This window comes from Salvelinus fontinalis, chromosome 23 (genome assembly GCF_029448725.1).
Source record: "Salvelinus fontinalis isolate EN_2023a chromosome 23, ASM2944872v1, whole genome shotgun sequence".
In the NCBI taxonomy this organism is placed as follows: Eukaryota; Metazoa; Chordata; class Actinopteri; order Salmoniformes; family Salmonidae; genus Salvelinus; species Salvelinus fontinalis.
This window is the reverse complement of record NC_074687.1, coordinates 4,014,334-4,032,687: the sequence shown is the minus strand read 5'-3', so window position 1 is coordinate 4,032,687 and position 18,354 is coordinate 4,014,334. Positions and strand designations below refer to the sequence as shown.

The 18,354-nt window shown below is 49.7% G+C and overlaps 1 protein-coding gene and 1 pseudogene across 1 annotated transcript in view; both read left to right on the top strand.

The window, feature by feature from the left end:
• Positions 1-12,741, top strand: part of LOC129820735 (mucin-5AC-like) — a 31,568-nt gene extending 18,827 nt beyond the window's left edge. The window contains exons 8-11 of the mRNA XM_055877650.1: positions 8,959-10,258; positions 10,555-11,675; positions 11,767-11,887; positions 12,018-12,741. Coding sequence (XP_055733625.1) covers positions 8,959-10,258; positions 10,555-11,675; positions 11,767-11,887; positions 12,018-12,220 — 2,745 coding nt within the window. The 3' untranslated portion in view covers positions 12,221-12,741. The remainder of the gene's footprint in view (positions 1-8,958; positions 10,259-10,554; positions 11,676-11,766; positions 11,888-12,017) is intronic.
• A 435-nt stretch (positions 12,742-13,176) lies between these two features.
• Positions 13,177-15,650, top strand: LOC129821511 (protein CREG2-like; annotated as a pseudogene).
• The last annotated feature ends 2,704 nt before the right edge of the window (positions 15,651-18,354 follow it).

The window sequence follows — 18,354 nt, the reverse complement described above, 5'->3', positions numbered from 1 at the left end:
CTAGAAGGCCGGCGACGTCGACCGCCGAACACCACCCGAACAAGGAGAAGGGCCGACCTCGGCGGAAGTCGTGACAGTACCCCTCCCCTGACGCGCGGCTCCAGCAGCGCGACGACACCGGCCTCGGGGACGACCCGGAGGGCGAGGCGCAGGGCGATCCGGGTGGAGACGGTGAAACTCTTGTAGCATGGATGGATCTAGAATGTCCTCCACCGGTACCCAGCTTCTCTCCTCCGGACCGTACCCCTCCCACTCCACGAGGTACTGAAGGCCCCTCGCCCGACGTCTAGAATCCATGATGGCCCTTACGGTATACGCCGGGACCCCCTCGATGTCAAGAGGGGGCGGAGGGACCTCCCGCACCTCAGACTGCTGGAGCGGACCAGCCACCACCGGCCTGAGGAGAGACACATGGAACGAGGAATTAATACGATAATCAGGGGGGAGTTGTAACCTATAACAATCCTCGTTCAGTCTCCTCAGGACTTTAAATGGCCCCACAAACCGCGGACCCAGCTTCCGGCAGGGCAGGTGAAGGGGCAGGTTTCGGGTCGAGAGCCAGACCCGGTCCCCCGGTGCATACACCGGGGCCTCACTGCGGTGGCGGTCGGCACTCGCCTTTTGTCTCCTGATAGCCCGTTGTAACCGCACATGGGCAGCGTTCCAAGTCTCTTCTGAGTGCCGAAACCATTCATCCACCGCAGGAGCCTCAATCTGGCTCTGATGCCATGGTGCCAGGACCGGCTGGTAACCTAGCACACACTGAAACGGTGATAGGTTGGTAGAAGAGTGGCGGAGGGAGTTTTGGGCCATCTCCGCCCAGGGTATGTAAGCTGCCCACTCCCCCGGCCGGTCCTGGCAATAGGACCTCAGAAACCTACCCACATCCTGGTTTACTCTTTCCACCTGCCCGTTACTCTCGGGGTGGAAACCTGAGGTAAGGCTGACCGAGATCCCCAGGCGTTCCATAAACGCCCTCCAAACTCTAGATGTAAATTGGGGACCCCGATCAGAAACTATATCCTCAGGCACCCCATAGTGCCGGAATACATGGGTGAACAGAGCCTCCGCAGTTTGTAGAGCCGTAGGGAGACCGGGCAAAGGAAGAAGACGGCAGGACTTAGAAAACCGATCCACAACGACCAGGATCGTGGTGTTACCCCGCGATGGGGGAAGATCCGTCACGAAATCCACCGATAGGTGTGACCATGGTCGCTGTGGAACGGGAAGGGGTAGTAATTTCCCTCTGGGCAGATGTGTAGGTGCCTTGCACTGTGCACATACCGAACAGGAGGAAACATAAACCCGCACGTCCTTAGCTAAAGTGGGCCACCAGTACTTCCCAGAAAGGCAGCGCACCGTCCGACCGATACCAGGATGACCAGAGGAGGGTGACGTATGAGCCCAACAGATCAAACGATCGCGGACATCAAACGGAACGTACACACGCCCAACTGGACAGTCAGGTGGAATGGGCTCTGAACGTGACGCCCGTTCGATGTCCGCGTCCACCTCCCATACCACCGGTGCCACCAGGCGAGAGGCTGGAATGAGGGGAGTGGGATCTGAGGACCTCTCCTCTGTATCATACAGCCGGGACAGTGCGTCTGCCTTAACGTTCTGGGAACCTGGTTTGTAGGAAAGGGTGAAATCAAAACGGGTGAAAAACATGGCCCACCTTGCCTGGCGAGGGTTCATTCTCCTCGCCGCCCGGATGTATTCCAGATTGCGGTGGTCAGTCCAAATGAGAAAAGGGTGTCTTGCCCCCTCAAGCCAATGTCTCCACGCTTTCAGAGCCATGACAACAGCCAGCAACTCCCGGTCCCCCACATCATAGTTTCGCTCCGCCGGGCTGAGCTTCTTCGAAAAGAATGCACAGGGGCGGAGTTTTAGTGGCGTACCCGAGCGCTGAGACAGCACAGCCCCTATCCCCGCCTCGGACGCGTCCACCTCAACTATGAATGCTAAGGAAGGATCAGGATGCGCCAGCACGGGAGCTGCGGTAAACAGAGCCTTCAGGTGACCAAACGCCCTGTCCGCCCCAGCCGTCCACTGCAGTCGCACCGGTCCTCCCTTCAGCAGTGAGGTAATGGGAGCCGCTACCTGACCAAAACCCCGGATAAATCTCCGGTAGTAGTTGGCAAACCCTAAAAACCGCTGCACTTCCTTTACCGTGGTTGGAGTCGGCCAATTACGCACGGCTGAAATGCGGTCATTCTCCATCTCTACCCCTGACGCAGAAAAGCGGTACCCTAGGAAGGAGATGGACTGTTGGAAGAACAGACATTTCTCAGCCTTGACATACAGGTCATGCTCCAACAGTCGACCAAGCACCCTGCGCACTAGGGACACATGCTCGGCGCGTGTAGCGGAGTATATCAGAATGTCATCGATATACACCACTACACCCTGCCCGTGCAGGTCCCTGAAAATCTCATCCACAAAGGATTGGAAGACTGATGGAGCATTCATTAACCCGTACGGCATGACTTGGTACTCATAATGCCCAGAAGTGGTGCTAAAAGCTGTCTTCCACTCATCTCCCTTCTTGATACGCACCAGGTTGTAAGCGCTCCTGAGGTCCAATTTTGTGAAGAAGCGCGCCCCGTGTAATGACTCGGTCATACTCGCTATAAGTGGTAGCGGGTAACTGTATTTTACTGTGATCTTATTTAATCCGCGATAATCAATACACGGGCGCAAACCTCCATCCTTCTTCTTCACAAAAAAGAAACTCGAGGAGACAGGTGAGATGGAAGGCCGAATGTATCCCTGTCCCAGAGATTCGGTGACATATGTCTCCATAGCCACCGTCTCCTCCTGTGACAGTGGATACACGTGACTCCTGGGAAGTTTAGCGTCTACCAAGAGATCTATCACACAATCCCCCGGTCGATGGGGTGGTAATTGAGTCGCCTTCTTTTTACAGAAGGCGAGTGCCAAATCGGCATATTCAGGAGGAATGTGCATAGTGGAAACCTGGTTTGGACTTTCCACCGTAGTAGCACCTAAGGAAACACCTACACACCTCCCTGAACACTGACAGGACCATCCCTTGAGAGCCCTCTGTTGCCATGAAATAATCGGATCATGAGAGGCCAACCAGGGAAGACCCAACACAACAGGAAACGCAGGAGAGTCAATCAGAAAGAGACAAATTCTTTCCTCGTGATCCCCCCGCGTTCTCATAACGATGGGCACTGTGACCTCCCCAACCAGCCCCGACCCCAAAGGACGACTATCTAAGGCATGTACAGGGAAGGGAACATCAACTGGAATAATAGGGATCCCTAAGCTATGAGCCAAAGAGCGGTCAATAAAATTCCCAGCTGCGCCTGAATCTACTAGCGCCTTATGCTGGGAATGTGGGGAAAACCCAGGAAATTCTATAGATAACCACATGAGGTCAACAGAAGGCTCTGGGTGAGTTATGTGCCTACTCACCTGAGACGACCCACCAGTGCTCCGCCTGCTACCTCGACTCCCAGGAGAAACACCCCAGCACCGGACAGCAGTGTGCCCTCTACGTCCACAGTTGGTACATGGAGTGGTTCCCCCTCCGGTCTCCCTCCTAGAAACCCCTCCCAACTCCATAGGGGTTGGATCCAAGGAGCTGTGTTCTGGATTACCCGGGAGACCTCCTCTCTCCCATCTATCCATAGTCTGCAGCACGCGATCCATGGCTGTCCCTAACCTATGCAACATAGTTGCGTGCTGTTGCACCTGCTCCTCTACTGGGAGAGAAGGGCTGGCTGCGCCTGCTGACTCCATTTGAAATTGGTCCGTGATTCTGTCAGGGTTGTGTGAGGAGAATGTTTGGAGTCAAACGCAGGAAGCAGGTCTGAGCGAAAACCACAGAGTCTTTACTCAAAATATGTGCACAATTCCATACAATGGAAAGAAACAAATACGAACACGTATCGTCATCAACACCTAACGTACAAACAATCACGGACAAACATCAATGAAAGACAGAGTGGTTAAATAGGGAACATGATGGAAGGAATTGATACCAGGTGTGTACAATACAGACAAAACAAAACGAAACTGAAAAATAGATCGATGGTGACTAGAAGGCCGGCGACGTCGACCGCCGAACACCACCCGAACAAGGAGAAGGGCCGACCTCGGCGGAAGTCGTGACAAAAGTACAAAAGGGAAAATGAATAAACATAAATTTGGGTTGTATTTACAATGGTGTTTGTTCTTCACTGGTTGCCCTTTTCTTGTGGAAACAGGTCACAATCTTGCTGCTGTGATGTCACACTGTGGAATTTCTCCCAGTAGATATGGGAGTTTATCAAAATTGGATTTGTTTTCGAATTCTTTGTGGGTCTGTGTAATCTGAAGGAAACATGTGTCTTTAATATAGTCATACATTTGGCAGGAGGTTAGGAAGTGCAGCTCAGGTTCCACCTTGAAGAGGGTGGGGCTTAAACTGCATTCCTGTCTCACCCCACGGCCCAGTGGAAAGAAATGTGTGTGTTTTTGCCAATTTTAACCACACACTTGTTGTTTGTGTACATAGATTCTATAATGCCGTATATTATTCCCCCAACACCACTTTCCATCAATTTGTATAGCAGACCCTCATGCCAAATTGAGTCAAAAGCTTGATGACTCTCCATCTGTCCCCATCTCTGCTGAGTTCCGCGAGGCCTTGCAGGAGAGCTCGCCCTCTGCCAGGGGGAGCTTCCGACTCACAGCAGAGACTAGACCATGGAGTTATGTTGCGGGCGTGAAGTCACTCGGCATCCGGGAGTACCCGACTATGGACACCATGCCACCTTGGCTGAGCTTATGCCTTCCCATTGTGACAGGTGTGATGGTGTCATCCGTCACCGCCATAGGGACGTGCCTTGGTGTCCCAGGCGCTCGGAGCTCCAGAGGAGAGGCGGGCCGCAGCAGGACCCATAACACACCCTTCCCCGGCCTCGGCCGCTTCTCCCGGTCTCAAAGGGCAAAGTGTGAGGAGGGTGTGGAGACCCCCTGGGTGTTAGGGTTACCATCTCCAATTACAGTTCTGGCCACCGTCCTTCAGGGGCCTTCATGTCACCACAGTGGCCAACCCCCTGAAGAAAACCCTGCGGCTGGAGATCTCCTCACTCCTGGACAAGGATGCCATCTGCAGGATCGAGACATCAGAACGGCTAGGTGGGTTCTACTCCACTTATTTTGTGGTCCCAAAAAGAAACGGAGGGTTTCGACCGATTCTTGACCTCCGCAACCGTAATGGGTACTTAGGTTCCACATGCTGTCAACATGCCCGCGTGGTTTGTGACGCTGGACCTGAGGGCTGCGTACTTCCATGTTCCTGTTCACCCAACTCATTTGCAGCACCTCCAATTTGCTTTCGAAGGGACGACTTACGAATTCATGGTTCTTCCCTCCAGCCTCTCCTTGGCACCCTGCACTTTCACAAAGTGCATGGATGCTGTCCTGGCACCTAACACATCACAAGGATTGTTGATCCTCAATTATCTGGACGATTGGCTGATTGGTACCCCAACCAGGACCCAGGTCGTGTCAGACAGAGACATGCTCCTGACCCACATCGGCGGGATGGGCATTACTGTAAACGACAAGAAGAGTCATCTGATGCCCACGCAGAGGGTGGGCGAACGGGATTCAGTCCTCATGAAAGCACGCCTGCCCACCAGAAGGGTTCAGGCGATCTTATCTTGCCTCGACCACTTTCGGCAGGGACGGGTGGTATCCACTCTAACCTGCCAACGCCTGTTGGGCTTGCTGACGGCAGCCTCGTTGCTGATTCCCCTGGGCCTGCTCCATCTCCGGCCTCTTCAGCAGTGATTCAACTCCCACTGGCTGCACCCGAAGCGCCACCGTCACCGCCAGCTGCGGGTGACCACACAGTGCCTCATTGTTGAGGTGGCGCTGTCGCTCCTTTCTCTTAGGTGGGGTGGAGATGCTGAGGATGTGCCGCCAGGGGCTGGTCAGCACAGATGCCTCCCAGATCAGCTGGGGGGTGTGACCAAGGGCAGGTCAGCCAGCGACTGTTGGCTACCCCCTTGGAGCAGCAGGTACATCAATACACTAGAGTTCTGAGCTGTACTGCTGGCTCTGCGGTGTTTCCTTCCACATCTGAAGGGAAGACATGTCCTGGTGAGAATGGACAACACCACAGTGGTGGCTTACATCAACCATCAGGGTGGCCTGAGGTCCCACCGCCTCCATCTTATGACACGGGAGCTCCTTCTCTGGGCTCAGGGACGTCTAGCGTCTCTACACGCAGCACATGTACCTGGCATCCTGAATGTGGCAGCGGATATGCTCTCGAGGGAGGGCCCGCCATCTTGGGACTGAAGCCTACATCCCCAGGTCGTGCAGCACCTGTGGGACAAGTTTGGGAGGGCGCAGGTGGACCTGTTTGCCTCCCTAATCAATGCACACTGCCCCCTGTGGTACTCTATGTCGGATCCAACAGAGCCTCTGGGCTTGGTAGCTCTGGCTCCCGATTGGCCAGGGCTAGAGCTTTACGCATTCCCCCCTCTTTTTCCCCTGATCCAGGATGTGCTGGACAGGACCAGGATGGTGGAGCATCGTCTGCTGCTGGGTGCCCCATACTGGCCCAGACGACCCTGGTTCAGCCTTCTCCTGTCCCTGTTGTCTGGGACACCTTGGCAACTGCCCCTGAGACCCGACCTGCCGGAGGAACTCTGTGGCATCCGAGACCGCACCGCCTCAGTCTGTGGGCTTGGCCGCTGAACGGCACCAATGGTCCATGTTAGGACTACAGGAGGGCGTAATAAACACCATGTAGAGCGCAAGGGCACCGGCTACAACCGCGACATATCAGTTGCGCTGGTGGTTGTTCTGCTCTTGGTGTACTGGTATTGAGGTTATGCCCGAGTCATGTGGGGTGCAGTATGTCCTCCAATACCTGCAGTCTGACTTGGATGAGGGCTTGGCAGCCTCTACACTGAGAGGGTATTTGGCCGCTATATCTGCCTGCCATGTGGGGTGGATGGACAGGTCGGTGGGGCGCTATCCCTTGTTCTCCAGATTTATGAAAGGGGTTCGTCGCCTGCATCCAGCTAGGACCCACTCAATGGCGAGCTGGGATTTGGATGTGGTCTTAGCAGCTTTGGCAAAGCCGCCTTTCAAACAGTTGGAGTCTGCCTCCCTGAAACACCTCTCTATGAAGGTGGTTTTCTTGGTAGTGATTACTTCCATGAAGAGGTTGGGTGAGCTCTATGAAGAGGGTGGGTGAGCTCCATGAAGAGGGTGGGTGAGCTTCATGCTTTTTTGGTAGGTTCTGAGTGCCACCGGATGGATCCCGGTGGGAGAAGTATATCTCTCCGCCCCAACCATTCATTCCTCCCGAAGGTTCTGCTTACAACCCCCGGCAGTGTTAGGGGAGTCTGGGCCTCCCTCCAGCATCACCTCCCCTTCCGGGGACTGTGCCGGGGCCCTCCTTCCACATTGATGGCCCCTGCGTCTCGGTCCTCGCTGATATTTTACCGCTGACTGACCAGGTCCCTCCCTGGAGTGATACAATATAGTGAAATATAACGAAGGTTACGTATGTAACCACGGTTACGCGAGCTATATGAATCACTCCAATCCTCTACGGCGCTAGAGGCGCCTCAAAAATTATGTAGAGAACATGCGGTCTATATATAGGGGCGAAACCAAGCCGTGACACAGGTGTACACGGGAGTAAATCTGTAAATCCTCACCTTGGATGTATCCCTCTGCCGGGGACTGATACCAATATATTGGAGTGATCCATATAGCTCACATAACCGTGGTTACATACGTAACCTTCGTTATCAGTCCTTGGTTCCAAATATTGGGGAAGATCCTATAGCTAAGGATGATGTTAAAGTGTTTAAGTATAGCCAATTGGAATTTGTGCTCTGTATATTTCAATATGTGATCCTAAGATTTGTATTTGATCATGTATATGTTTGTGCTGTTTGTTCTTTGTTATAGGGCCAAAAAGATTGGAGAAGTTGTTTATCCATACATCTCTTTTTTCTATAGATAACTCTTCCTGTTGTTGTTTGTTTAGTGTTATCCAATTTTCCCAGAAGTGGTTAGAGTCTATTGATTCTTCAATTACATTGAGCTGATTTCTGACGTGCTGTTCCTTCTTTTTCCATAGTGTATTTCTGTATAGTGTATTAGTGATACTCTCACTCTCTCTCTCTCAATTTAAGGGGCTTAGTTGGCATGGGAGACATATGTTTACATTGCCAAAGCAAGTGAAATAGATAATAAACTAAAGTGAAATAAATAGTAAAAATTACACTCACAAAAGAATAAAGACATTTCAAATGTCATTATGTCTATATACGGTGTACGGTGTTGTAATGATGTGCAAATAGTTGAAGTACAAAAGGTAAAATAAATACACATACATATTGGTTGTATTTACAATGGTGTTTGTTCTTCACTGGTTGCCCTATTCTTGTGGAAACAGGTCACAAATCTTACTGCTGTTATGGCACACTGCGGTATTTCACCCAATAGACATGGGAGTTTATCAAATTTGGATTTGTTTTCCAATTCTTTGTGGGTTTGTGTAATCTGAGGGAATGGTATGGTCATACATTTGGCAGGAGGTTAGGAAGTGCAGCTCAGTTTCCACCACATTTTTTGGGCAGTGTGCACAAGGTCTTCCTTAGGCGGCCTTTCTCAATAGCAAGGCTATGCTCACTGTGTCTGCACAGTCAAATATTTCCTTAATTTTGGGTCAGTCACAGTGGTCTCTCAGATCATTCACAGCTTTGTGGAAGTTACTGTCACGCTGATGTTTAGGCTGAGGTATGTATAGTTTTTTGTGTGCTCTAGGGCAACGGTGTCTAGATGGAATTTGTATTCATGGTCTTGGCAACTGGACCTTTTTTGGAACACCATCAATCTTGTCTTACTGAGATTTACTGTCAGGGCCCAGGTCTGACAGAATCTGTCTCGTTCTCTCTCTATCTCCAGACTGAGTCGAGACCACGCTCAGAGAGTCTCAACAACTTTGACCAACCGTTGACCGAAGAAGAGGAAGGGCCTGCCATTACCGGGAGGAGAACACATTTACGCTGTCACTCTACCCTGATCCCAAAGGCGCAACAAGGGGGGTCAACCACCCCCACTGCACCCCCAGAGCTGACACCCCTAAAGTCGAGTTCCACAGAGGCTGAGGGGTCCCCCAAAAAAAACACTCTCCCCTGCAAGCCCTCCCCACAGGAGCAGCCCCATCCTGGGGTTCCAGTTGTCTCCCCTGTAACCCGCAAGCTACCTGGAGCTAAACAGCCACAGCCCTCATCTGTGACCACAGTGCAGGACCTGAGATACACTCCACAACAACAGTCCCTGAAACAGTCCCTGGGAGACCCCAAGCCCCCAGACCCATCCCAAACCAAGAGGGACGTCCTGAGCAAGAGTGGGGTACCGAATTCTACCCCCAGCACCGAGGGTAGCCCCAAAGACGAACCACTACTTTCTGCCAGGCCCACAGCTAGCCTGACCTCAGTGGTGACTCTCAGAACGTCCTCTCTGAGGAGCAAGACAGAGGCTAGGGCTGGTGGTCAGAGTACCACACAGCCACCTGCAGGCCAGGAGGACACATGTCAGGCAGAGCCAATGTCCACTGAAGGAGCTCCGAAGCCAGGCTCCAGGCCCTTCCTGTTCTCCATCAACTCAGCCAAGGGGCGAGAAACACCCAGGATGGGAAGTGGTGGTTTCTTGGTAGTAGTGGAGCAGGCTGGGGATGGGGCGAAGAGGGAGGGGAGGGAGGAGGGGACAGAGGTAAAGTTGACCCCCTCAAACGCCAGCCAGAGGGGGCAGGAGCAGCAGAGGGGCAGGCGGGAGAGGGACAAGCCCAAAGAAGAGGAGTTGACTGCCATCGATATGGGGGGGAAAGTCTCAGAAGGGGAGGAGGTGGAGGAGGAGAGCGGTGAGGGAGTGGAGGATGCAGTGGAAGCAAAGGAGGAGACAGAGGTAGATGGGAAAATTGCATTTGGCGTGAACCTTCGCTCCATCTCTCTCTCTCCGAGGGTACAGGCGGGGGCACCCACCGGCCAATCAGATCTCAAGATAAAGCGTCACAGTGCGGAGGTGGGCGCTCTCCTTCTTGCCCCTTATACTCCCTCCTCAAAACCCACCGGGCTTGAGGGGCTTCGGGACACCCCTCCAACCAGGGCTAACTCCATGCCCAAAAAGCTCTATACAAACAACTGGGATGCCCCCACAACACTGTATTCATCCAGGGGAAGAGCTGGCTCCCTCAGAGAAGCAGGTGAGACCCACTCTCTGAAATGTATGAATCATCAGCCATGTGGGTAAATGATAAACATAATATACTGTCATGCGTTTACTGGATAGGGATGTCAGTGCTGGACTTTGTCCCCAGCTACACTTCTACAGAATATACAATCTCTATGTTATCAGGGCAGTTAACCAATGAAGGAGATATGCTGCACTAGAATAAGAATGACAGGCTACACTGGAATGATAGACTGTTACTGTGTTCATTAAAACACCACCAGTGTTGTTTCATCATGTGAATGTGTCTAACCCAGTTTCCTCCCTCAGATACAGCAACCCCTGCCCAGCCTACCCCCTCGCCTCTCATCAAAGAGGCCCAAACCACCCCAGCTACACCTGAAGAGGACCAAACCCTCCCTGTCCTACCCATAGAAGCCCAGGCTACCACCTCAGCCCCTCAGAACCCCCCGACTGCCCCCCAGGCGGCACCCCAGGCTGCCGTATCGTGGATGAGCATGGCATGGGGGAAGACCAGGGGCCTCCAGCAGCTCTTCACCAGCAGTTTGCCCAGAGAGTTCACCGGCATGCAGTCCCCAACTCAACCGCAGGCTCAGACCACAACGCAACCACACACACCGGCACTGGCTAGGATTGTGATGCAAACTCAGAGACAGAATGCAACAGAACCACAAACGACAATGCCACCACAGGCTCAGACCACAATGCAACCCCTGACTGCTAAACTACTGCAGTCACAGAATGCAGTGCAACCACCACAGACAGTAGCACAAGCCTCCACACAGACCATAAAACTACCAGTGACACAGACCACAACGCCACCACAGGCTCAGACCACAAAGCTACCAGTGACACAGACCACCAAAACACCACAGACTCAGAACGCAACACAACCACAAACAATGACACAACAATCAACACAGAACTCAAAACCATCAACACAGACGTCCAACCAAATCAACACTCGAGCAGCACAACCAATCGCTACTCAACCTCTAGCCCAGTCTACACAACGCTCCGTGTCTCAGGTGACCCCACAGTCCAGCCGGCGAGCAAACCAGCCCACCCTGTGCTCCACTCCACAGACCCAAGCCCAAATAACACTACGGATCGCCCCAATGGGTGCAACTTCCACTCAGCCACCGTCCCCATCTACCCTCTCGTCAAGCCCACGCTCCACACCCAGCCAGCCCCCTTGGAGCGCACAAGGTCTCAACCCTATCCCCCAGCCCAAACCAGCCTTAGCTCCAACAACAACCCCAGTCCAACTCCTAGTGAGAGGTGAGAAGGTCCCTGGCGACCAGAGGAATAGTGAGGGGGCGGCTGTGTCAACAGAGAAGAGGGTGGACCGGGACAGGCCATTGACTGTGGGAGGGACGGCAGCCTTTCTGGAGAAACGGGCAGAGTGGACCCCTCCTGCTGGAAGCAAGGTAACATCCCTGCTTTCTCTCACACATCATCTGAGAACAGAGGTGTTAATCAAATCGAGTTTCAGTTCACTCTCACTCCTCCCCAATACAGGTAGAGCTCAGGAGAAGCAGGACCCCACCTGAGTCTCAGCCCACGGCTGAATTGGCTGCTCCTCCCAAAGCCACAACTACTCACAGAGACGCTAAAGATGCCAAACTCGACAGGAGGCCAGGTAGAGCGATGTTAAATACATAGGATGGGTTAAAATAATGACTGAATTATATGTTATAGTAACCATTAAGATAGTGTCCTATTAATTTCTATGGTCATCATAACAGCCTCTCTATGTGTTCCCCTCTTAGAATCGAGCCCAGCCATAGTGGCAGGCAGACTTGCAGACCGAGACGACAAATGGCTGAGGAAAAACATGCCAACTTCATTGTCTCCATCATCACCTTCGTCATCATCCCCCTTGCAGACCATTTCTGACAGCGGGGGTCAGCCATCTTGGATGGAACTGGCCAAGAGGAAGTCAATGGCCTGGAATGACAAGACCATGGACTGATAGAATGAGAAAGAAAGAAAGAAAAAGAAAGAAAGAATGAAAGAGGGGGAGCGTCGGGGGGATATGTACTGTAAATATAGAGAGATAAAAAGAGAGAAGGGGGAGTTCCTTATTTGAATGCACTTATTGCTAATTGCTCTGGACAAGAGCTCCATTGTAAGTTGTGAGAGACAGAGGGAGAGAAACATCCACAATGGTAGTGATGGGAATGTAGAGAGACTGAAGGAGATGTTGAGTTCATTGAAGTGGAATTTAATTGACCTTGGAAGCAACAGCTATTGGCAAAACATGCTTCCCTTGAATGTACAGACGTGCTGTGTTTGCAAAACAATAATTGTATTTCATGTTTCTTGTATGGGATAACTATGAAGCTGATTGGTTTCCTGTCAATAAATTCTTATGTTTGGAGTTTTGATCCAAACATATTTTTTTCCCAAAGTCTGGGCTTATGTTGGAGATGGAAATAATATTATTAGAATTATCTACGAATGCTTCATCAGAAATAAATGATTTCTATGATACAGTAGTTGTCTGTAATAAATGTTGATGTCTCGGTGTGTTTTCTGTCAATAAGACAGTTGTCTGTCATTGTATTTTTGCTGACTATACAAACAGAGCATTAAAAGTACCCTGTCCGTGATCCCACTCCCCAAAAATGTCCCAGGGGGAGTCGGGATATGCAAAAACACATTTCCAACAGGACAAATATAATCACCCACCGAATTATTATTTAAGCATTTAATTTCAAAACTATTTTGGTTATTCAAAGACAGAAAGCGGCACAGAAATATAAAATGAGTCAAACCACATTTAAAGCAGCATGTATGACTAGTCTGGCCTGGGAGAATATCAGAAAGTCAGGAAATGTAAATGAGGAAAGGAGGGCAACATTCACCCGGTCATTACGTGCTGTACCAAGGGGTGGCGCTGTGGCAATTCTTGTGTTCCCCCTTGTGTAACTAGTGGCTCTGCCTATTGCTCTGCTTACATTACGAAAACACACATACATGATTCACTAAACACAGACAACTTCTCAAAATTTTATGAAGCCATACCATCTTTCCCTGGTGTTATTTGCCGCGACACTGTGCCTTTGTGAGAGCTACACTCTTAGGAACTCTTGGGCTGTCGCGTCCAACGACACCGTCTCCGAGGAGGAGGCCGCCCCGTTGTGCTAGTGGACAACAGCGGGCTTTGGAAACCGGCATATCCGCACTCGGTGTTACAAGATAGTGCGGAGAAGCCCAAAGAAAGCGTTACATCGAAAACCAAGGATGCAGCGCCCGTGTCCTCTGCGTCCAGGGTGTTCTCCTATCGGATGGAGGAGATGACAGCGCCCGCCAGTGCCCCGTCACCTCCACCACACCAGGAGACGGCGAGGACGGTCAGATACATGGCCCACTACAGCGACTGAGGACATCTCGCCACCATATCCACTCAAGACCTGGTACAGTACTACATTACAATTGCTCCATGAAGCACATTATCACTCAACATGTACTATCATGTGTTGTGTTCAAATAACAGCCATGTATAGCCTGTCTATTACAATATTTTGTGTCCACAGATAAAGGGCCTTCCTTTTGGGAATATCTTCTCAGTCAGTGATGGACCAAAGGACAACAGTACAGGAGTCCTCTATTTCTACATCACCCTGATGGACAACACTGTAGCAGACCTGAGAAGCTTCCCATTCGCCTCTCTCACTTTCTCAGATGCAGAGGGAGACTCCTGCAGGTAGAACAGAGTGTGTACTGGGTTGTGATACAACCCGGGATCGAACCAGGGTCTGTAGTGACACCTCTAGCACTGAAATGCAGAGCCTTTGACCGCTGCACCACTCGGGAGCTCTTGGGTCCCCATCCAGTACTACATTGAAGTGGCACATTAATGCTTGCTGCGTGTATGTCTGTGTTATGGTTCAACATTATGTTATGTCTCCCCAGGCAGCAGATGTATGATCCTGAGGACTGACTCTGACAGGCAAGATGGTGGAGGTGGAGTTTGCCATGTTCTCCAGGTGTGTGCGCATGGCACACTAATTGCTCATCCTCCCTGAACATGTTTTGAGTGTCTGTCCAATTGTCTCTACATATGTGCAATGTGTGTGAGCCTTTGTACTTAGCATACCTGTCTGCGTGTTTAGTGAGTATAATGCTCTTGCTCGTCCTCTCCCTCCAGACACCCTGTGATGAAGAAATGGCCAGTGGGACACAACTGGTTCTTTATGAAGCTGCAGCTGACCCAGGTCTGGCTCCAGGATTGGGTCAGAGGGGTGTCACTTATCCCCCTGGAAGACTACTTCAAAGCCACACCCTACTGAGAGGAACTTCATCCACAATGTATATGAAATCTACTACACCGTGTCAGATACAACACACGTTACCAATACAAGACTGGGTGTTAGCTTCCCTGTATGGCACAGCAGCTGTCATCACATTCATCACCACAAACACAACATAATGGGAGGCTCTAGAACCTTCAAATTCAACTCTAGACCTAGATGCCAGTTCCACTGTGTTTTTTTTATTGTTGCCCTCTAATCAGGGACTGATTTAGACCAGGGATACCAGGTGGGTGCATTTAATTCTCAGCTGGAACAGAAAAGCAACAGGCTGCGGACCTCGTAGGGTAAGAGTTTAATAGCCCTGCTCTAGAAGCTCTAGTTCTGGAATATTTCGAAGTGAGATGGGAAACATGAAAAGGGTTTAGACCTTCTCTAGGCAGAGTGTGGTCTTACCATGGATCATGCAGAAGTAACAACAAATGTAACATCTCCCCCTATGTCATCCAGTTCAAGGGAAAGCTTCTTCAGAATGTGAATATACAGACGTAGATATAGATGCCTATAAGCAGACACTGGAGATTGTTAAATGTACAGAATGATTTACTTGCTTTGCAGATGTTTATCCAATGCTACCACAAAGCCTTTTCACATAATCTTCTGTCCAACAGCTAGACAATGACAAACCAAAAACCTACCTAAAACAGGCTCATGTCTGGTGGACAATAGATTGACTCTGATCTTGAGTTGTGTCAAGCTCTAGATGCACTATTGTAAAGTGGCTGTTCCACTGGATGTCATAAGGTGAATGCACCAATTTGTAAGTCGCTCTGGATAAGAGCGTCTGCTAAATGACTTAAATGTAAATGTAAATGTAAGTCACATTTCTATATTATGCTTAGGTCAAATAATGGACATGTTTTCCCAGTCTTTCAATCGCGGTTATTGATGCAGTAGCCGAAAGTTGATAAAGTGTTCTGATTTTTCATTTTTTAAATAATTGGACCACTGTCAATAAAGGTATGCTCCTAATTATGCACCGATCAAAATGCCTTTTTCTGTATTAACTGCTTTTCAGAAAGTACTTTGGTTGCACTTGCGGTTCTATTCTTTGGTTGCTGAAATCTCGTGTTTCCAGTCCGTCCACACTAGTCGCGGCTCAACTCCGTCATATCATGGAGTTGAGTTTAACCGGCTACACATTATTAAAACAATTATAGTCTTTGGTAAATAAATACTGGACTGATTCAGTCCTGAGGAAGTGCAAACTGCATACAGTATTTCTAATTTTGTTGTCAATGTATTTGTTAATTTGTCAAACAGTATTTTGGTGCTGAAGAGAGTGGGTTTCAGAGTGGCGCAGCGGTCTACGGCACTGCATCTCAGTGCTAGAGGCATCACTACAGACCCTGGTTCGATTCCAGGCTGTATCTCAACCGGCCGTGATTGGGAGTAGGGTTGCAGATTTTGGGGAATATTCAGTGGAAACTTTCCGTGGGAATTAATGGAAATATATGCACATAAACCTTTTACCTTATCATAAGTAGGCATAATTGCAAATGATTAAATCCTTCCAATAGAAATAAAAAAAACTATTTAGTTATGAATTGAACTTTAATTAAATGAGTTGACTTTTCACATGGGATGATTTCACTGAGCAACAAAAGAAAGGGAATATGTAAAATGATAGTCTAGAAACTTAAGCTTTGGTTGTCTTCCTCTCAGGCTTCCATGTCTTCTCCCTGGACCTCCTCAATGTCCACTTCTTGAACATCAGATTCTGAGGCCTCGTCTTCACTGTCACTTTCCAACCTTGTTGAGGATGGCTTACTGTCATGCTCAAAATGCCAGGATGGCTACCAATTTTTCAACCTATGTCTTGGTCAGCCTGTTGTGTGCTTTGATGTGTATGTTCCCAAACAAGGACCAGTTGCGCTCTGAGGCGGCTGATGTCCCTTCCACCAGGTGGCTGATGAGATATGTTGGCACAACTGCCATATGGCATCTCCATCCCAAAGCCCTTGCTTGGAAGTGTACTTCGCCAGACTGCCAAGAACCTTGCACTCATCCAGGCCAAGGTGGCGAGACATGGTAGTGATGACACCATAGGCCTTGTTGATCTCTGCACCAGACAGGATGCACTTGCCAGCATACTTGGGGTCCAACATGTACGCTGCAGCGTGTATGGGCTTCAGGCATAAGTCTTCACGCTTTTTGATGTATTTCAGAACTGCAGTTTCCTCTGCTTGGAGCAACAGTGAAGTGGGCAGGGCAGTATGGATTTCTTCTCTTACATCTGCGAGCAGAGTCTGAACATCAGGCATGGTCTCCCTCAATCTGTGCAATGGCTACTGCTATAGGTTTCAGGCTACTTACCACTCTCCCAAAATACATCATCCAGGATGATCCTCTTGATGGGGGTGTCCATATCGGCAGACTGTGATATGGCCATTTCTTGGAGAGACTCCTTCCCCTCCAGGAGACTGTCAAACATAATGACAACACCACCCCAACGGGTGTTGCTGGGCAGCTTCAATGTGGTGCTCTTATTCTTTTCACTTTGCTTGGTGAGGTAGATTGCTGCTATAACTTGATGACCCTTCACATACCTAATCATTTCCTTGGCTCTCTTGTAGAGTGTATCCATGGTTTTCAGTGCCATGATGTCCTTGAGGAGCAGATTCAATGCATGAGCAGCACAGCCAATGGGTGTGATGTGGGGGTAGGACTCCTCTACTTTAGACCAAGCAGCCTTCATGTTCGCAGCATTGCCTGTCACCAGTGCAAATACCTTCTGTGGTCCAAGGTCAATGATGACTGCCTTCAGCGCATCTGCAATGTAGAGATCGGTGTGTCTGTTGTCCCTTGTGTCTGTGCTCTTGTAGAATACTGGTTGAGGGGTGGAGATGATGTAGTTAATTATTCCTTGCCCACAAACATTCGACCACCCATCAGAGATGATTGCAATACAGACTGCTTTCTCTCTGATTTGCTTGACCTTCACTTGAACTCTGCATCCAGCAAATGAGTAGATAAAGCATGTCTGGTTAGATGGGTGTATGCTAGGCAAAGAACATTCAGAAATCTCTTCCAATACACATGGTCTTTGATCATCAGAGGTGAACCAGTTGCATACACAGCTTGAGCAAGACATTCATCAGCATTTCTCTGACTACATTCCTCCATTGTGTAAAAAACTTTGGAGGACCATGAGCTGTTGCTATCGATACGGTGTCTGAGTCATAATTTTCACCTCAAATAGAATTATAGGGACTTTTGTCAGAGGTTGCTTGTTGTGAGCTCTGAGGGAACTTTATGCACTTGGCCAGATGATTCTGCATCATTGTTGCATTCTTCACATATGATTTGGCACAGTATTTGCAAATGTGCACAGCTTTCCTTCTACATTAGCTGCAGTTTAGCAGTTAGATTAAACAACTCCTTTGTAAGATAAATGTTTTAAAATGAAACATGTATGGAAACAGGTGAATTAACACTACTCAGTTAGCAGGCTCAAGCAAGCTAAAACCCACATGGCAGCAAAATATAACTAGCAGAAAGTGTTAACAAGTTAGAAACGATTTAAACACACTTTGCTGTAGGCTACTATTTACTAGTTAACAAAATATAATGTATGTCATGTAAAATATATTCACCCCACCCAGCATTTTAATCAAAACTTACCAGAAAGCATATAGTCGTTGGCTCAGACAGTGTAGTAGTGTGGGCTCAATAGCATCTCATTAGTGTGCAAGATCTTGAGAATCCGCTGTACATGTGATGGAAGAGTGCACTGTGCATGCCGAGGGTTTAAACAAAATATGCCACAAGACCTATAATTGCCTTATGT